This window comes from Chiloscyllium plagiosum, unplaced genomic scaffold (assembly GCF_037043375.1).
Source record: "Chiloscyllium plagiosum isolate Xiang-an unplaced genomic scaffold, Cpla_swu_hap1 HiC_scaffold_1, whole genome shotgun sequence".
NCBI classification, from domain to species: domain Eukaryota; kingdom Metazoa; phylum Chordata; class Chondrichthyes; order Orectolobiformes; family Hemiscylliidae; genus Chiloscyllium; species Chiloscyllium plagiosum.
Genome location: NW_028270139.1, coordinates 176,095,085 through 176,110,540, shown reverse-complemented (window position 1 = coordinate 176,110,540; position 15,456 = coordinate 176,095,085). Strand labels below are relative to the sequence as shown.

General features: G+C 48.0%; 1 protein-coding gene across 1 annotated transcript in view; it reads left to right on the top strand.

Annotated features, from left to right (window-relative positions):
• LOC148152298 (disintegrin and metalloproteinase domain-containing protein 12-like) overlaps window positions 1-15,456 on the top strand; it is a 657,223-nt gene that overhangs the window by 408,766 nt on the left and 233,001 nt on the right. Inside the window, exon 17 of the mRNA XM_087986062.1 lies at window positions 7,512-7,589. Coding sequence (XP_087842188.1) covers window positions 7,512-7,589 — 78 coding nt within the window. The remainder of the gene's footprint in view (window positions 1-7,511; window positions 7,590-15,456) is intronic.

The window sequence follows — 15,456 nt, the reverse complement described above, 5'->3', positions numbered from 1 at the left end:
GTTCCTTCATTGCAGTGTCCAGTTGAGAGAGAGTGTGCTCCCTGTTTGCAGTGTCCAGTCCTGAGAGAGTGTGCTCCCTGTTTGAAGTGTCCAGTCCTGAGAGAGTGAGCTCCCTGATTGAAGTGTCCAGTCCTGAGAGAGTGTGCTCCCTGATTGCAGTGTCCAGTCCAGAGAGAGTGTGCTCCCTGATTGCAGTGTCTCGTCCTGAGAAAGTGTGCTGTCTGAACGCAGTGTCCAGTCCAGAGAGTGTGTGTTCCTTCATTGCAGTGTCCAGTTGAGAGAGAGTGTGCTCCCTGTTTGCAGTATCCAGTCCTGAGAGAGTGTGCTCCCTGTTTGTAGTGTCCAGTCCTGAGAGAGTGTGCTCCCTGATTGAAGTGTCCAGTCCTGAGAGAGTGTGCTCCCTGATTGCAGTGTCCAGTTCTGACAGAGCATGGTACCTGATTGCAGTGTCTAGACCTGAGAGAGTTTGCTGCCTGAATGCAGTGTTCTGTCCAGAGAGAGTGTGCTCCTTCAATGCAGTGTCCAGTCTAGAGAGAGTATGCTGCATTATTGCAGTGTTCAGTCCAGAGAGAGTGTGCTGCGTTATTGCAGTGTGCAGCCCAGAGAGTGTGTGCTCCTTCGTTGCTGAGTCCAGTCTAGAGAGAGTATTCTGCATTATTGCAGTGTCCAGTCCAGAGAGAGTGTGATCCCTGGTTGCAGTGTCCAGTCCAGAGAGAGTGGGCTCCCTGATTGCAGTGTCCAGTCCAGAGAGAGTATGCTCCCAGATTGCAGTGTCCTGTCGTGAGAGTGTTTGATTCCTGATTGCAGTGTCCAGTCCAGAGAGCATGTGCTCCCTGATTTCAGTGTCCAGAACAGAGAGAGCGTGTTACTTGATTGCAGCATCCAGTCCTGAGAGAGTGTGCTGCCAGTTTGCAGTGTCCAGTCTAGAGAGAGCGTGATCCCTGATTGCAGTGTCCAGTCCTGACAGAGCATGGTGAGAGTGAACTGCCTGAATGCAGTGTGCAGCCCAGAGAGAGTGTGCTCCCTCATTGCAGTGTCCAGTCAAGAGAGAATGTGCTCAATGATTACAGTGTCCAGACCAGAGTGAGGGTGCTCCCTGATTGCAGTGTGTAGTCCTGAAAGAGAGTGCTTCCTGATTTCACTGTCCAGTCCAGAGAGAGTGTGCGGCATTATTGCAGTGTCCAGTCCAGAGAGAGTGTGCTCCCTGATTTCAGTGTCCAGTCCAGAGAGAGTGTGGTCCCTGATTGCAGTGTCCAGTCCAGAGAGAGTGTGCTCCCTGATTGCAGTGTCCAGTCCATGAAGAGAGTGATCCCTGATTGCAGTGTCCAGTCCTGAGAGAGTGTGCTCCCTGTTTACAGTGTCCAGTCCTGAGAGAGTGTGCTCCCTGTTTACAGTGTCCAGTCCAGAGAGAGCGTGCTCCCTGTTTACAGTGTCCAGTCCTGAGAGAGTGTGCTCCCTGTTTACAGTGTCCAGTCTAGAGAGAGCGTGCTCCCTGAATGCAGTGTCCAGTCCTGAAAGAGCATGGTACCTGGTAGCAGTGTCCAGTCCCGAGAGAGTGAGCTGCCTGAATGCAGTATACAGTCCGGAGAGTGTGTTCCCTGATTGCAGTATCCAGTCTAGAGAGAGTATGCTGCATTATTGCAGTATCCAGTCCAGAGAGAGTGTGCTCCTTCATTGCAGTGTCCAGTCCTGAGAGAGTGTGCTCCCTGTTTACAGTGTCCAGTCTAGAGAGAGCGTGCTCCCTGATTGCAGTGTCCAATCCCAAGAGAGTATGCTCCCTGATTGCAGTGTCCTGTTATGAGAGTGTGTGCTCCCTGATTGCAGTGTCCAATCCCAAGACAGAGTGCTTCCTGATTTCAGTGTCCAGTCCAGACAGAGCGTGCTACCTGGTTGCAGTGACCAGTCCAGAGAGAGTGTGCTCCCTGATTGCAGTGTCCAGTCCAGAGAGAGTGTGCTGCATTATTGCAGTGTCCAGTCCAGAGAGAGTGTGCTGCATTATTGCAGTGTCCAGCCCCGAGAAAGTGTACTCCATAATTGCAGTGTCCAGTCCAGAGAGAGTGTGTTCCCTGATTGCAGTGTCCAGTCCTGACAGAGCATGGTACTAGATTGCAGTGTCCCGTCCTGAGAAAGTGTGCTGTCTGAACGCAGTGTCCAGTCCAGAGAGAGTGTGATCCCTGATTGCAATGTCCAGTTCTGACAGAGCATGGTACCTGATTGCATGTCCAGCCCAGAGAGAGTGTGCTCCCTGATTGCAGTGTCCAGTCCAGAGAGAGTGTGCTCCCTGATTGCAGTGTCCAGTCCAGAGAGAGTGTGCTCTCTGATTGCAGTGTCCAGTCCAGAGAGAGTGTGCTCTCTGATTGCAGAGACCAGTCCAGAGAGAGTGTGCTCCCTGATTGCAGTGTCCAGTCCAGAGAGAGCGTGATCCCTGATTGCAGTGTCCAGTCCAGAGAGAGCGTGATCCCTGATTGCAGTGTCCAGTCCAGAGAGAGTGTGCTCTCTGATTGCAGTGTCCAGTCCAGAGAGAGTGTGCTCCCTAATTGCAGTGTCCAGTCCAGTGAGAGTGTGCTGCCTGATTGCAGTGACCAGTCCAGAGAGAGTGTGCTCCCTGATTGCAGTGACCAGTCCAGAGAGAGTATGCTCCTTCGTTGCTGAGTCCAGTCTAGAGAGAGTATTCTGCATTATTGCAGTGTCCAGTCCAGAGAGAGTGTGACACCGGATTGCAGTGTCCAGTCCAGAGAGAGTGGGCTCCCTGATTGCAGTGTCCAGTCCAGAGAGAGTATGCTCCCAGATTGCAGTGTCCTGTCGTGAGAGTGTTTGATTCCTGATTGCAGTGTCCAGTCCAGAGAGCATGTGCTCCCTGATTTCAGTGTCCAGAACAGAGAGAGCGTGTTACTTGATTGCAGCATCCAGTCCTGAGAGAGTGTGCTGCCAGTTTGCAGTGTCCAGTCTAGAGAGAGTGTGCTCCCTGATTGCAGTGTCCAGTCCTGACAGAGCATGGTGAGAGTGAACTGCCTGAATGCAGTGTGCAGCCCAGAGAGAGTGTGCTCCCTGATTGCAGTGTGCAGCCCAGAGAGTGTGTGCTCCCTGATTGCAGTGTCCAGTCCAGAGAGAGTGTGCTCCTTCATTACAGTGGTAAAAACAATAACTGCAGATGCTGGAAACCAGGTTCTGGATCAGTGGTGCTGGAAGAGCACAGCAATTCAGGCAGCATCCAACGTCCAGCACCACTGATCCAGAATCCTTCATTACAGTGTCCAGTCTAGACAGAGTATGCTGAATTATTGCAGTGTCCAGTCCAGAGAGTATGTGCTCCTTCATTGCTGTGTCCAGTGTGGAGAGAGTATGCTGCATTATTGCAGTGTCCAATCTAGAGAGAGTGTGCTCCCTGTTTACAGTGTCCAGTCCAGAGAGAGTGTGCTCTCTGATTGCAGTGTCCAGTCTAAGAGAGTGTGATCACCGATTGCAGTGTCTTGTCCAGAGAGAGCGTGCTCCCTGATTGCAGTGACCATCTCAGAGAGAGCGTGATCCCTGATTGCAGTGTCCAGTCCAGAGAGAGTGTGCTCTCTGATTGCAGTGTCCAGTCTAAGAGAGTGTGATCACCGATTGCAGGGTCTTGTCCAGAGAGAGCGTGCTCCCTGATTGCAGTGACCATCTCAGAGAGAGCGTGATCCCTGATTGCAGTGTCCAGTCCAGAGAGAGCGTGATCCCTGATTGCAGTGACCATCTCAGAGAGAGCGTGATCCCTGATTGCAGTGTCCAGTCTAGAGAGCGTGTGCTGCCTGGTTGCAGTGTCCAGTGCAGAGAGAGCATGCTACTTGATTGCAGTGACCAGCTCAGAGAGAGGGTGCTCCCTGATTTCAGTGTCCAGTCGTGAGAGAGTGTGCTCCCTTCTGAGGGCGCCACAGTGGCTCAGTGGTTAGCACTGCTGCCTCACAGCACCAGGGTCCCAGCCTCGGGTGACTGTCTGTGTGTAGTTTGCACATTCTCCCCGTGTCTGCGTGGGTTTCCTCCGGGTGCTCCGGTTTCCTCCCACAGTCCAAAGATGCGCAGGTCAGGTGAATTGGCCATGCTAAATTGCCCCATAGTGTTAGGTCAATTAGTCAGAGGGAAGTGGGTCTGGGTGGGTTACTCTTCAGAGGGTCGGTGTGGACTGGTTGGGTCGAAGGGCCTGTTTTGATGCTTTAGGGAATCTAATCTAAATCTAAATCTTCTTGCAGTGTCCAGTCCAGAGAGAGTGCGTGCCGCCTGATTGCAATGTCCAGTCCAGAAAGACTGGGCTGCCTGAATGCAGGCCAGTGAGAGGATAGGGCTAATCAGGGATAGTGAAGGGAACTTGTGCCTGGAGTCAGAGGATGTAGGGGAGGTCCTTAATGAATACTTTGTTCCAGTATTCACTACTGAGAGGGACCTTGACGTTTGAAACAGACTGATATACTAGGTTGATGTTAGGAAGTGGGATGTGCTTAAAACTTTGAAAAACATAAGGATAGGTAAGTCCCTCGGGGTAGACACGATATACCCTAGGTTACTACAGGGAGCGAGGGAAGAGATTGCTACGCCTTTGGCCTCATTTCCCCTCCCCCCCCACTTTACCCCAGTTCCAACCTTCCAGCTCGGCACCATCTCTTGGACTGTCCCATCTGTCCATCTTTCTTCGCATCTCTCGGCACCACCCTCCCCTCCGACCTATCACCTTTACCCCCACCTCCATCCACCTATTGCACTCTTAGCTACCTTCCCCCCCAGCCCCACCCCCTCCTATTTATCTCCACCCCCCGAGGCTTTCAGCCTCATTCCTAATGAAGGGCTGCTGCCCACAATGTCAATTTTCCTGCTCCTCAGATGCTGCCTGATCTGCTGTGTTTTTCCAGCACCACTCTCTTCACAATGATCCTTGAGTCCTCACTGTCCACTGGAGTAGTGCCAGATGATTGGAGGGTGGCAAACGTTATTCCCTTGTTCAAGAAAGGGAATAGGGCAAATCCTGGGAATTACAGACCAGTCAGTCTTATGGCTGTAGTGGGCAAATTATTGGAGAGGATTCTGAGGGACAGGATTTATGATTATTTGGAAAACCAGTTTGATTAGAGATAGTCACATGGCTTTGTGAGGGGCAGATCATGCCTCACAAACGTTATTGAATTCTTTGAGGATGTGAGAAAAGACATTTATGAAGGTAGAGCAGTGGATGTTGTCGACATGGATTTTAGCAAGGCGCTTGAGAAGGTTCCCCATGAAAGGCTCATTCAGAAAGTAAGGAGACATGGGATACAGGGAAACCTGTCTGTCTGGATACAGAATTGGCTGGCCCACGGAAGATAGAGGGTGCTGGTAGATGGAAAATATTCAGACTGGAGCTCGGTGACCGGAAGTGTTCCGCAGGGATCTGTTCTGGGATCTCTGCTCTTTGTAATTTTTATGAAGGATGAGGAAGTGGAAGAGTGGGGGTTAGTAAGTTTGCCAATTACATGAAGGTTAGAGGAGTTGTGAATAGTGTGGAGGGCTGTTGTAAGTTGCAAAAGGACATTGACAGGATGCAGAACTGGGCTGATAAGTGGCAGATGGAGTTTAACCTGGAAAAATGTGAACTAATTCATTTTGGAAGATCGAATTTGAATGCAGAATACAGGGTTAAAGGCAGGATTCTTGGCAGTGTGGAGGAACAGAACGATCTTGATGCCTCAAAGTTGCCACCCAGGTGGACAGTGCTGTTATGAAGGCTTACGGTGTGCTCAGTTTCATTGGTAGGGGGATTGCGTTCTGGAACCGCAATATCATGCTGCAACTATACAAAACGCTAGTGCAGCCACACTTGGAATATTGTGTACAGATCTGGTCGCCATATTTCGGGAAGGATATGGAAGCATTGGAAAAGGTGCAGAGGAGATTTACCGGATGTTGCCTGGTCTGGAGGGAAGGTCTGATGAGAAAAGGCTGAGAGACTTGGGTCTGTTCTCATTGAAGAGAAGAAGGCTAAGAAGGGAATTGATAGAGACATACAAGATGGTCAGAGGATTAGATAGGGTAGACAGTGAGAGTCTTTTTCCTAGGATGGTGACATCAGCTTGTAAGAGGGGGCATGGCTGCAAATTGAGGGGTGATAGATTTAAGACAGATGTCAGAGGCAGGTTCTTTACTCAGAGGGTGGTAAGGGTGTGGAATGCCCTACCTGCCAATGTAGTTAATTCAGCCATATTCGGGAGATTTAAACAATCCTTAGATAAGCACATGGATGATGATGGGATAGTGTAGGGAGATGGGCTCAGATTAGTTCACAGGTCGGCACAACATGCACTATATTGTTCTATGAATCTAAGAAAATTTGAAGGATCTAGGACTTTTCTCATTGGAGCGAAGAAGGATGAGAGGTGACGTGATCGAGGTGCACAAGATGATGAGAGACATAGATAGAGTGGATAGCCAGAGATTTTTTTCCAGGGCAGAAATCGGCATCACAAGGGGTCATAATTTGAAGGTGATTGGAGGAAGGTATCGGGGAGATGTCAGAGGTATGTTCTTTGCACAAAGAGTGGAATGCATTGCCAGCAGTGGGAGTAGAGTCAGATACATTAGGGACATTTAAACAACTCTTGGATTTGCACATGAATGATAGTAACATAGGGACATGTCAGTTAGTTTCATCTAAGAGGAGGATCAAAAGTCAGCACAACATCAAAGTCCGAAAGGCCTGTACTATGCTATACTGTTGTATGATAAACCTATGCCCTCTAGTTCTGGACTCCCGCACCCCAGGGAAAAGAGCTTGCCTATTTATCCTATCCATGCCCCTCATGATTTTGTAAACCTCTATAAGGTCACCCCTCAGCCTCCGATGCTCCAGGGAAAACAGCCCCAGCCTGTTCAGCCTATAGCTCAGATCCTCCAACCCTGGCAACATCCTTGTAAATCTTTTCTGAACCCTTTCAAGTTTCACTACATCTTTCCGATAGGAAGGTGACCAGAATTGCACGCAATATTCCAACAGTGGCCTAACCAATGTCCTGTACAGCCGCAACATGATCTCCCAACTCCTGTACTCAATACTCTGACCAATAAAGGAAAGCATACCAAACGCCTTCATCACTATCCTATTTACCTGCGACTCCACTTTCAGGGAGCTATGAACCTGCACTCCAAGGTCTCTTTGTTCAGCAACACTCCCTAGGACCTTACCATTAAGTGTATAAGTCCTGCTCTAATTTGCCTTTCCAAAATGCAGCACCTCGCATTTATCTGAATTAAACTCCATCTGCCACTTCTCAGCCCATTGGCCAATTTGATTAAGGTCCCGTTGTAATCTGAGGTAATCTTTGCCGTGCACTACACCTCCAATTTTGGTGTTGTCTGCAAATGTTTGCAGAAAATTAAACATTTGCCCATGAAGCTGACCGCAATTCTGAATCCTGAAGAAGTGAGCGGTTGAATCACTTGCATTCTCAGTTGGGTCATTGTTCCAATCAGATGTCAGGTTGTGTATTGTGACCTGCTTTTCTCTCTGTCTGGTTTGTCAGGCCTGCTATGATCGAAAGTGTCAGGATATATCTGTATTCAATGTCAAGGAATGTGACCTCACCTGCAATAACAATGGGGTAGGAAATTCTTTAACCAATACATTGATTCAGATCAAATAGGAAATTGATGTCTCGATCTTCATTATTATGACAACCTTTATTGCTTACTGGTTTGCTCTCAAATGGAAGGCTTCATATCAGTAAAGTGTCTTAACAGTTACCTTCTTTGAAGGGTTTATGCCTGAAATGTCGACTCTCCTGATCCTCGGATGCTGCCTGACCTGCTGTGCTTTTCCAGCACCACACTGATCAACTGTTACCCTCTGTGTCTCCATTGATGACTCAGATTTCACACTTTACTGTCATGGCTTTGTCACATGAGTACACCCAGCTTGATCATTCATTTTGTACAGTCCCCCACTCCTCCTTCATTAAATCAGCAATATGCAATATCCAATGAAAACATTCCAAAAGAAGTGAATCTGACAAAGAGAGCAACCAACAGCTCCATTGACAAAATAAAAATATCTTGCACAGAAGTCACGCATTTTCTCGGGATATGACTCCGAAATTTCAGCTCTGAGTTCAAGAATTCTTCCCTTATTATCACCAACCAGGATCAACCAACCGACTCACCAAAAATACTGAAGGTGTTTTGTTGTACTGAGTGGTAAATGTTTTGAAGTATTCATTTATTTTAAAGTAGTACCAGACAATTTCCTGATTCAGTATGTGGATGTACCTACAAGTGAAGGTGCAAAACTTGACCTACTCTTGGGAAATAAGGCAGGGCAGGTGACTGAGGTGTCAGTAGGGGAGCACTTTGGGGCCAGAGACCATAATTCTATTAGATTTAAAATCGTGATGGAAAAGGATAGACCAGATCTAAAAGTTGAAGTTCTAAATTGGAGAAAGGCCAATTTTGACGGTATTAGGCAAGAACTTTCGAAAGCTGCTTGGAGGCAGATGTTCGCAGGTAAGGGGACGGCTGGAAAATGGGAAGCCTTCAGAAATGAGATAACAAGAATCCAGAGAAAGTATATTCTTGTTAGGGTGAAAGGGAAGGCTGGTAGGTATGGGGAATGCTGGATGACTAAGGAAATTGAGGGTTTGGTTAAGAAAAACAAGGAAGCATATATCAGGTTTGGACAGGATAGATTGAGTGAATCCTTAGAAGAGTATAAAGGCAGTAGGAGTATACTTAAGAGGGAAATCAGGAGGGCAAAAAGAGGACCTGAGATAGTGTTGGCAAATAGAATTACGGAGAATCCAAAGGGTGCTTACAAATATATTAAGGACAAAAGGGTAACTAAGGAGAGAATAGGGCCCCTCAAAGATCAGCAAGGCGGCCTTTGTGTGGAGCCACAGAAAATGGGGGAGATACTAAATGAATATTTTGCATCAGTATTTACCTTTAGAAAAGGATATGGAAGATATAGACTGTAGGTAAAAAGATGGTGACATCTTGCAAAATATCCAGATTACAGAGGAGGAAGTGCTGGATGCCTTGAAATGGTTAAAGGTGGATAAATCCCTGATCAGATGTACCCGAGAACTCTGTGGGAAGTTAGGGAAGTGATTGCTGGGCCTCTTGCTGAGATATTTGTATCATCGATAGTCACAGGTGAGGTGCCGGAAGACTGGAGGTTGGCAAACGTGGTGCCACTGTTTAAGAAGGGCAGTAAAGACAAGCCAGGGAACTATGGACCGGTGAGCCTGACCTCGGTGGTGGGCAAGTTGTTGGAGGGAATCCTAAGGCACAGGATATACAAGTATTTGGAAAGGCAAGGACTGATTTGGGAACATGGCTTTGTGCGTGGGAAATCATGTCTCACAAACTTGATTGAGTTTTTTGAAGAAGTAACAAAGAAGATTGATGAGGGCAGAGCAGTAGATGTGATCTATATGGACTTCAGTAAGGCATTCAACAAGGTTCCCCATGGGAGACTGATTAGCAAGGTTAGATCTCATGGAATACAGGGAGAACTAGCCATTTGGATACAGAACTGCCTCAAAGGTAGAAGGCAGAGGATGGTGGTGGAGGGTTGTTTTTCAGACTGGAGGCCTGTGACCAGTGGAGTGCCACAAGGATCGGTGCTGGGTCCTCTACTTTTTGTCATTTACATAAATGATTTGGATGTGAGCATAAGAGGTACAGTTAGTAAGTTTGCAGATGACACCAAAATTGGAGGTGTAGTGTACAGCGAAGAGGGTTACCTCAGATTACAACAGGGTCTGGACCAGATGGGCCAATGGGCTGAGAAGTGGCAGATGGAGTTTAATTCAGATAAATGCGAGATGCTGCATTTTGGGAAAGCAAATCTTAGCAGGACTTATACACTTAATGGTAAGGTCCTAAATGGTAAGTGTTGCTAAACAAAGAGACCTTAGAGTGCAGGTTCATAGCTCCTTGAAAGTGGAGTTGTAAGTAGATAGGATAGTGAAGAAGGCGTTTGGTATGCTTTCCCTTATTGGTCAGAGTATTGAGTACAGGAATTGAGAGGTCATGTTGTGGCTGTACAGGACATTGGTTAGGCCACTGTTGGAATATTGCGTGCAATTCTGGTCTTCCTATCGGAAAGATGTTGTGAAACTTGAAAGGGTTCAGAAAAGATTTACAAGGATGTTGCCAGGGTTGGAGGATCTGAGCTATAGGGAGAGACTGAACAGGCTGGGGCAGTTTTCCCTGGAACGTCGGAGGCTGAGGGGTGACCTTACAGAAGTTTACAAAATTATGAGGGGCATGGATAGGATAAATAGACAACATCTTTTCCCTGGGGTGGGGGAGAGAGATTTAGGGAGAGAGGGGAAAGATATAAAGAGACCTAAGGGGCAACTTTTTCATGCAGAGGGTGGTATGTGTATGGAATGAACTGCCAGAGGATGTGGTGGAGGCTGGTACAATTGCAACATTTAAGAGGCATTTGGATGGGTATATGAATAGGAAGGGCTTGGAGGGATATGGGTCCCGGGCGCTGGCAGGTGGGACTAGATTGGGCTGGGATATCTGGTCGGCATGGACGGGTTGGACCAAAGGGTATGTTTCCATGCTGTATATCTCTATGACTCTTTGACTCTAAAACAAAGAGCGTATCAAAAAGCTTTGTGTGGAGTATATAACGGAACCTTGTTGCTGGAAACCTGAAATATAAACAACTAAGAAAGAAATAAAAGAGTGAACAAAATATCAAGTGCCCCACACTAACAAAATCAACAACAAAATATTTATCAATATCAAATGGAGCAATGAAGGAAGCTGACAATTAAATATTGCCAAACCCTCAGAACTAATGAGTGTAACAGGTTTTTTTCATTTCAAAAACATACTTTATTCATAGAAATAAATCTTTGGTATATGTACAGTCGATGAAGTCATCCAGATGTATGCTGTCTTTACTTACAGAGAACAAATTGAGTTGTTGATGTTCACCATTTCCTATGTTTACCTGGCATCCAAATTCAACAGAACAAGACCCTATAGCAATAATGTAAGTGATCTGTAGCTAATGCCAAAAAGTCAGATCATGTGAGGAATTGATTTGTATTTGAATGCATTTGACATCATTGAGGATTACAAAACGCTGGTGCGGCCGCACTTGGAATAGTGTGTACAGTTCTGGTCGTCCCATTACAGGAAGGATGTGGAAGCATTGGAAAAGGTGCAGAGGATGTTTCCTGGTCCGGAGGGAAGGTCTTATGAGAAAAGGCTGAGAGGCTTGGGTCTGTTCTCATTGGAGAGAAGGCGGCTAAGAGGGGATTTGATAGAGACATACAAGATGATCAGAGGATTAGATAGGGTAGACAGTGAGAGTCTTTTTCCTAGGATGATGACGTCAGCTTGTACGATGGGGCATAGCTGCAAATTGAGGGGTGATAGATTTAAGACAGATGTCAGAGGCAGGTTCTTTACTCAGAGAGTGGTAAGGGTGTGGAATGCCCTGCCTGCCAATGTAGTTAACTCAGCCACATTAGGGAGATTTAAACAATCCTTGGATAAGCACATGGATGATGATGGGATAGTGTAGGGGGATGGTCTTAGATTAATTTACAGGTCGGTGCAAAATTGAGGGCCAAAGGGCCTGTTCTGCGCTGTATTGTTCTATGGTCTATTGAGCTGAGGCATCAACAGGCCCAATAACTGAATGGACCCCCATTTCTCCGGTAGAAGGGCCTTTCCTTGTGGTCTTTCCCCATGGCCCCAAGCTTCTGCACATAGCCCTGGACCTTGGAATGTGCCAGTATCAACACACAGTCAGCTTCAGCTGGAAGGCCAGCAATTTCGGGCAGACTAACGAACGTCTTTCACTGAATTGCAGTCGATGTTTGTGTCAGTGTGCTTCCCGGGGAACAGGCCTGAGAGCACATCGTCCTGTGTCACAGAGCTGCTCAGGACAAACCTCAACAAATACCACAACATTCCTGTGCAGAAGGCGGTGTGTGACACTTTGAGGGCAGCGTGCGGTGGTGCAGAGAGTCTCACAGGCAGAGGCCTCACCACCCGCCAAGCCATGTCCTGGTGCTTGTTGGAAAGTTCTGGCATTGAGGCATTCTGCCAAATAACTTTGACAGTCTGCTCAGGGAACCACCCAACAGGATCCGCCTTCTCCTTTTCCCGAAGGGTCTCAAGGACACTTGGTGCTGACCACTTCATGATGGACTTGTGGTCAAAGGTGTTTGCCTTCACAGATTTCTTCACAAAGGACAGATGATACAGAACGGTCCAACTACTCGGAGCGTTCCGCTGCAGCGAGGTCAGGCCCATCCTTTGCAACACCAGGGACAGGTAGAACGTCAATAGGTAGTGACACTTAGTGTTTGCCTACCAGGAATCCATACACAGCTTGATGCGGCCACACACAAAGGGTGAAGGTATCGTTGGGTGTGTTTCTCCCCCTTTGTCCTGATCTTTGTTCGTGAAGTCCATCAGAAACCATCCATCTTCAATCTCCACGTGAAGTGGAAGATGGCCTGGGTGACTGCAGAGCCACAGGTTCAGGGAGTAGAGCAGACCTCGGCCATGGACTACAACACTAAGAGTACCTCTCTTCGGATGACCAGGCTTTTACCCTCTATGGAGATGAATTGTTGCTCCCAGTTTCTGCTTCACTTTGGTGACACGCTCCTCCCAAGTCTTGGCGCATGCCCAGCCCCTCCAAACCAAATACTCAGCACCTTCAGCTGGTCTGTCCTGACGGTCAAAGGGATAGAGGATTGGTCATCCCAGTTTCTGAAGAGCATGGACTCGCTCTTACCTCGATATCCTTTGGCCCCCAAGGCCAGTTCGGACTGGTCACAGATGAACATGAGTCTGTGCACGGGCAGCAGATCCGAGCAGAAAACGGTGATGTCACCCATGTACAGGGAGGCCTTAACCTGTAGTCCCTCATTGCCAGTCACCCCTCTCAGGCTCGCATCCTTCCTGATGGACATGGCAAATGGCTCTATGCAGCACACAAACAAGGTAGGAGAGAGAAAGGGCAGCCCTGCCTGACTCCAGATCTGATTCCCACCCATTGATTGAGACTGCACTGATAATGTTGGTGTAGAGCAGTCAGATCCAATTGCAGATTTCATCCCCAAAGCCCATTTTGGAGAGAACATCTCTTATGTATGTATTCAATATCCTGTCATAGGCTTTCTCCTGGTCCAGGCTGATGAGGCAGGTGTCCAACCCTCTGTCCTGCACATAGGCGATCATATCCCTGAGGAGTGTGAGACTCGGAGAGATCTTCCTGCCCGGTACAGCACAGGTTTGGTCAGGGTGAATCACCGATCTCAGAGCAGACCTGACCCGGTTGGCAATGACCTTTGACAGCATTTTGTAATCCGCATTTAACAGTGAGATTAGTCTCCAATTTCTGATTTCCTCCCTCTCCCCCTTCCGCTTGTAGATGAGGGTGATGATGCCTTTCCTCATGGATTCACTCATGGTACCTGCCTGAAGCATACTGACACACACCTCCAGCGGGTCCTGGCCAATCAAGTCCCATAGAGCAGAATAGAACTTGACTGTAAGTCATTGCTTCTGGGAGATTTATTCTGTTCAAAGGACCCGAGAGCCTTGGTTAGCTCGTCCAGACATAGCGCCTGATCAGGCCTCGCCCTTTACTGTCATCTAAGACCTCTGTGATAGAGGACAGAAACAACTGGAAGGCCCCACTCTCTGTGGGCTTCATGTCATACGACTGGCACAGAAGGATTTGCTGATCTTCAGGATGTCAACCTGAGATGATGTTACCGAGCCATCTTCTTCTTTCAGGCTGCTGAGCTCAGAGCTCTCTCTGTGTACCCTCTGGAAGAAGAATTGGGAGCACGTCTCGTCCTGCTCCACGGAGTGGACCCTGGACCGCAAGATTATTTTGGAGGCTTCTGAGGCAGAGAGTGAGATTTGCTGGCCTTTCCCCTCCTGGAGATCCTCCGTGACATTGACCCCCATCATCTGCAGCAGGAGCAAGTTCTGCGTACTTTCTTAGAGTCTGGACAGTTTTCCCTGCCTCTCTCTCACCTCCTGAACACCTTTGAGGATGAAGAAGCTGTTGATGTTCCCTTTTACTGTTTCCCACCAGTCCGCTGGAGACTCAAAGAGGGGCTTCATGGTTCTCCAACCTGTGTAATCCCTCTTGAGCTCCTCAATGTGTTCTGGGATCGAGAGAATCTGGTTCAGCTTCCACATTCCCTTACCAGCCCACTGCTCATCCTGTAGGTGACAGTCAGCCAGCAGGAGGCAGTGGTCAGACAAAAACCCCGGCTTGACGTCAGTGGATCTGACTGAGAACGTTTGGGGACACAAACAGGTAATCTATCCTTGAGCGGATAGACCCGTCTGCCCGTGACTAGGTATATCGACGCTGTGCTCCGTCTGCAGGGGCACTGAAGACATTGTGCAGCTTGGTGTCTTTTACCATTTCCATCAGGACTCTAGGCGTGGCATGCAGTTTACTGTCCCCCCCTGCCGGATTGCCCATCTGAATCAATGATACAGTTGAAGACTCTGGCCAGAATGACTGGCCTGAACATAGGCAGCAACAGGACGGCCAACCGTTCCCTCTTACCCACTGGGGAGCATTTCAGTACATCACATTGGTAAGGTGAGGTGCCTGCCCACCACCTCCTTAACCTTGGAGATGGTGAAGTTGCCTCCTCGCAGCAGGATATCCAGGCCAGAGGAACGGTTATCATTGTTTCCCCCCCCCCCCGACCCTACCAAACTGATAGCCCATGGGTCCATAGCTTGACCATTTCCTGTAGCTGCAGAAACTGGCATCTGATTTAATGTTGGCGAGGAAAGCGAATGGGAAACACATCTCACGGAAGATTTAACACTATGCACATTAATGCTGGCAATTTTAACACTCATTTTAAAATTTAACAGTTTTTGTCTTTTATGCTGAAGACATAGGGTGAGAGATATAAATTTGTCACTGGATAGGGCTTGGAGAGAGAGCTCAGAGGGTTGTACTGCATACCTGTGGTGACTAGAATGGGGGCCAGATGGATCATATTGACTATGAGTTCCTTGATTAGAGTTCTCAACCTGGGCCAATCAGCGACCCCTGGCTGATAGATGGAAAAGTGAAATTCAGAGAGTCTCCAAATTCTAGGGACCGTTTGTAAGCTGACTAGTCAGAGCCAGTATATTGTGCACATGTAAATAAAGGGTGACCTGGTGACAGGATACCAGCTTCTGTGTACTTACTTCAGTGGCGATGAAAGAAAATAGGACATTCCTAAAGAAAATTCACTTGCAACAGTCGTCTTTTAGTTGGGGTAAGCATTTCTGGCATCACACCATTATTTGGGAAGTGTGGGGTGGCTCAGTGGTTTGCACAGCTGCCTCACTGCTTCAGAGACCTGGATTCGAATCCAGCTTCAAGCGACTGTCTGTGTGGAGTTTGCACATTCTCCCCGTGTCTGCGTGGGTTTCCTCCAGGTGCTCTGGTTTCCT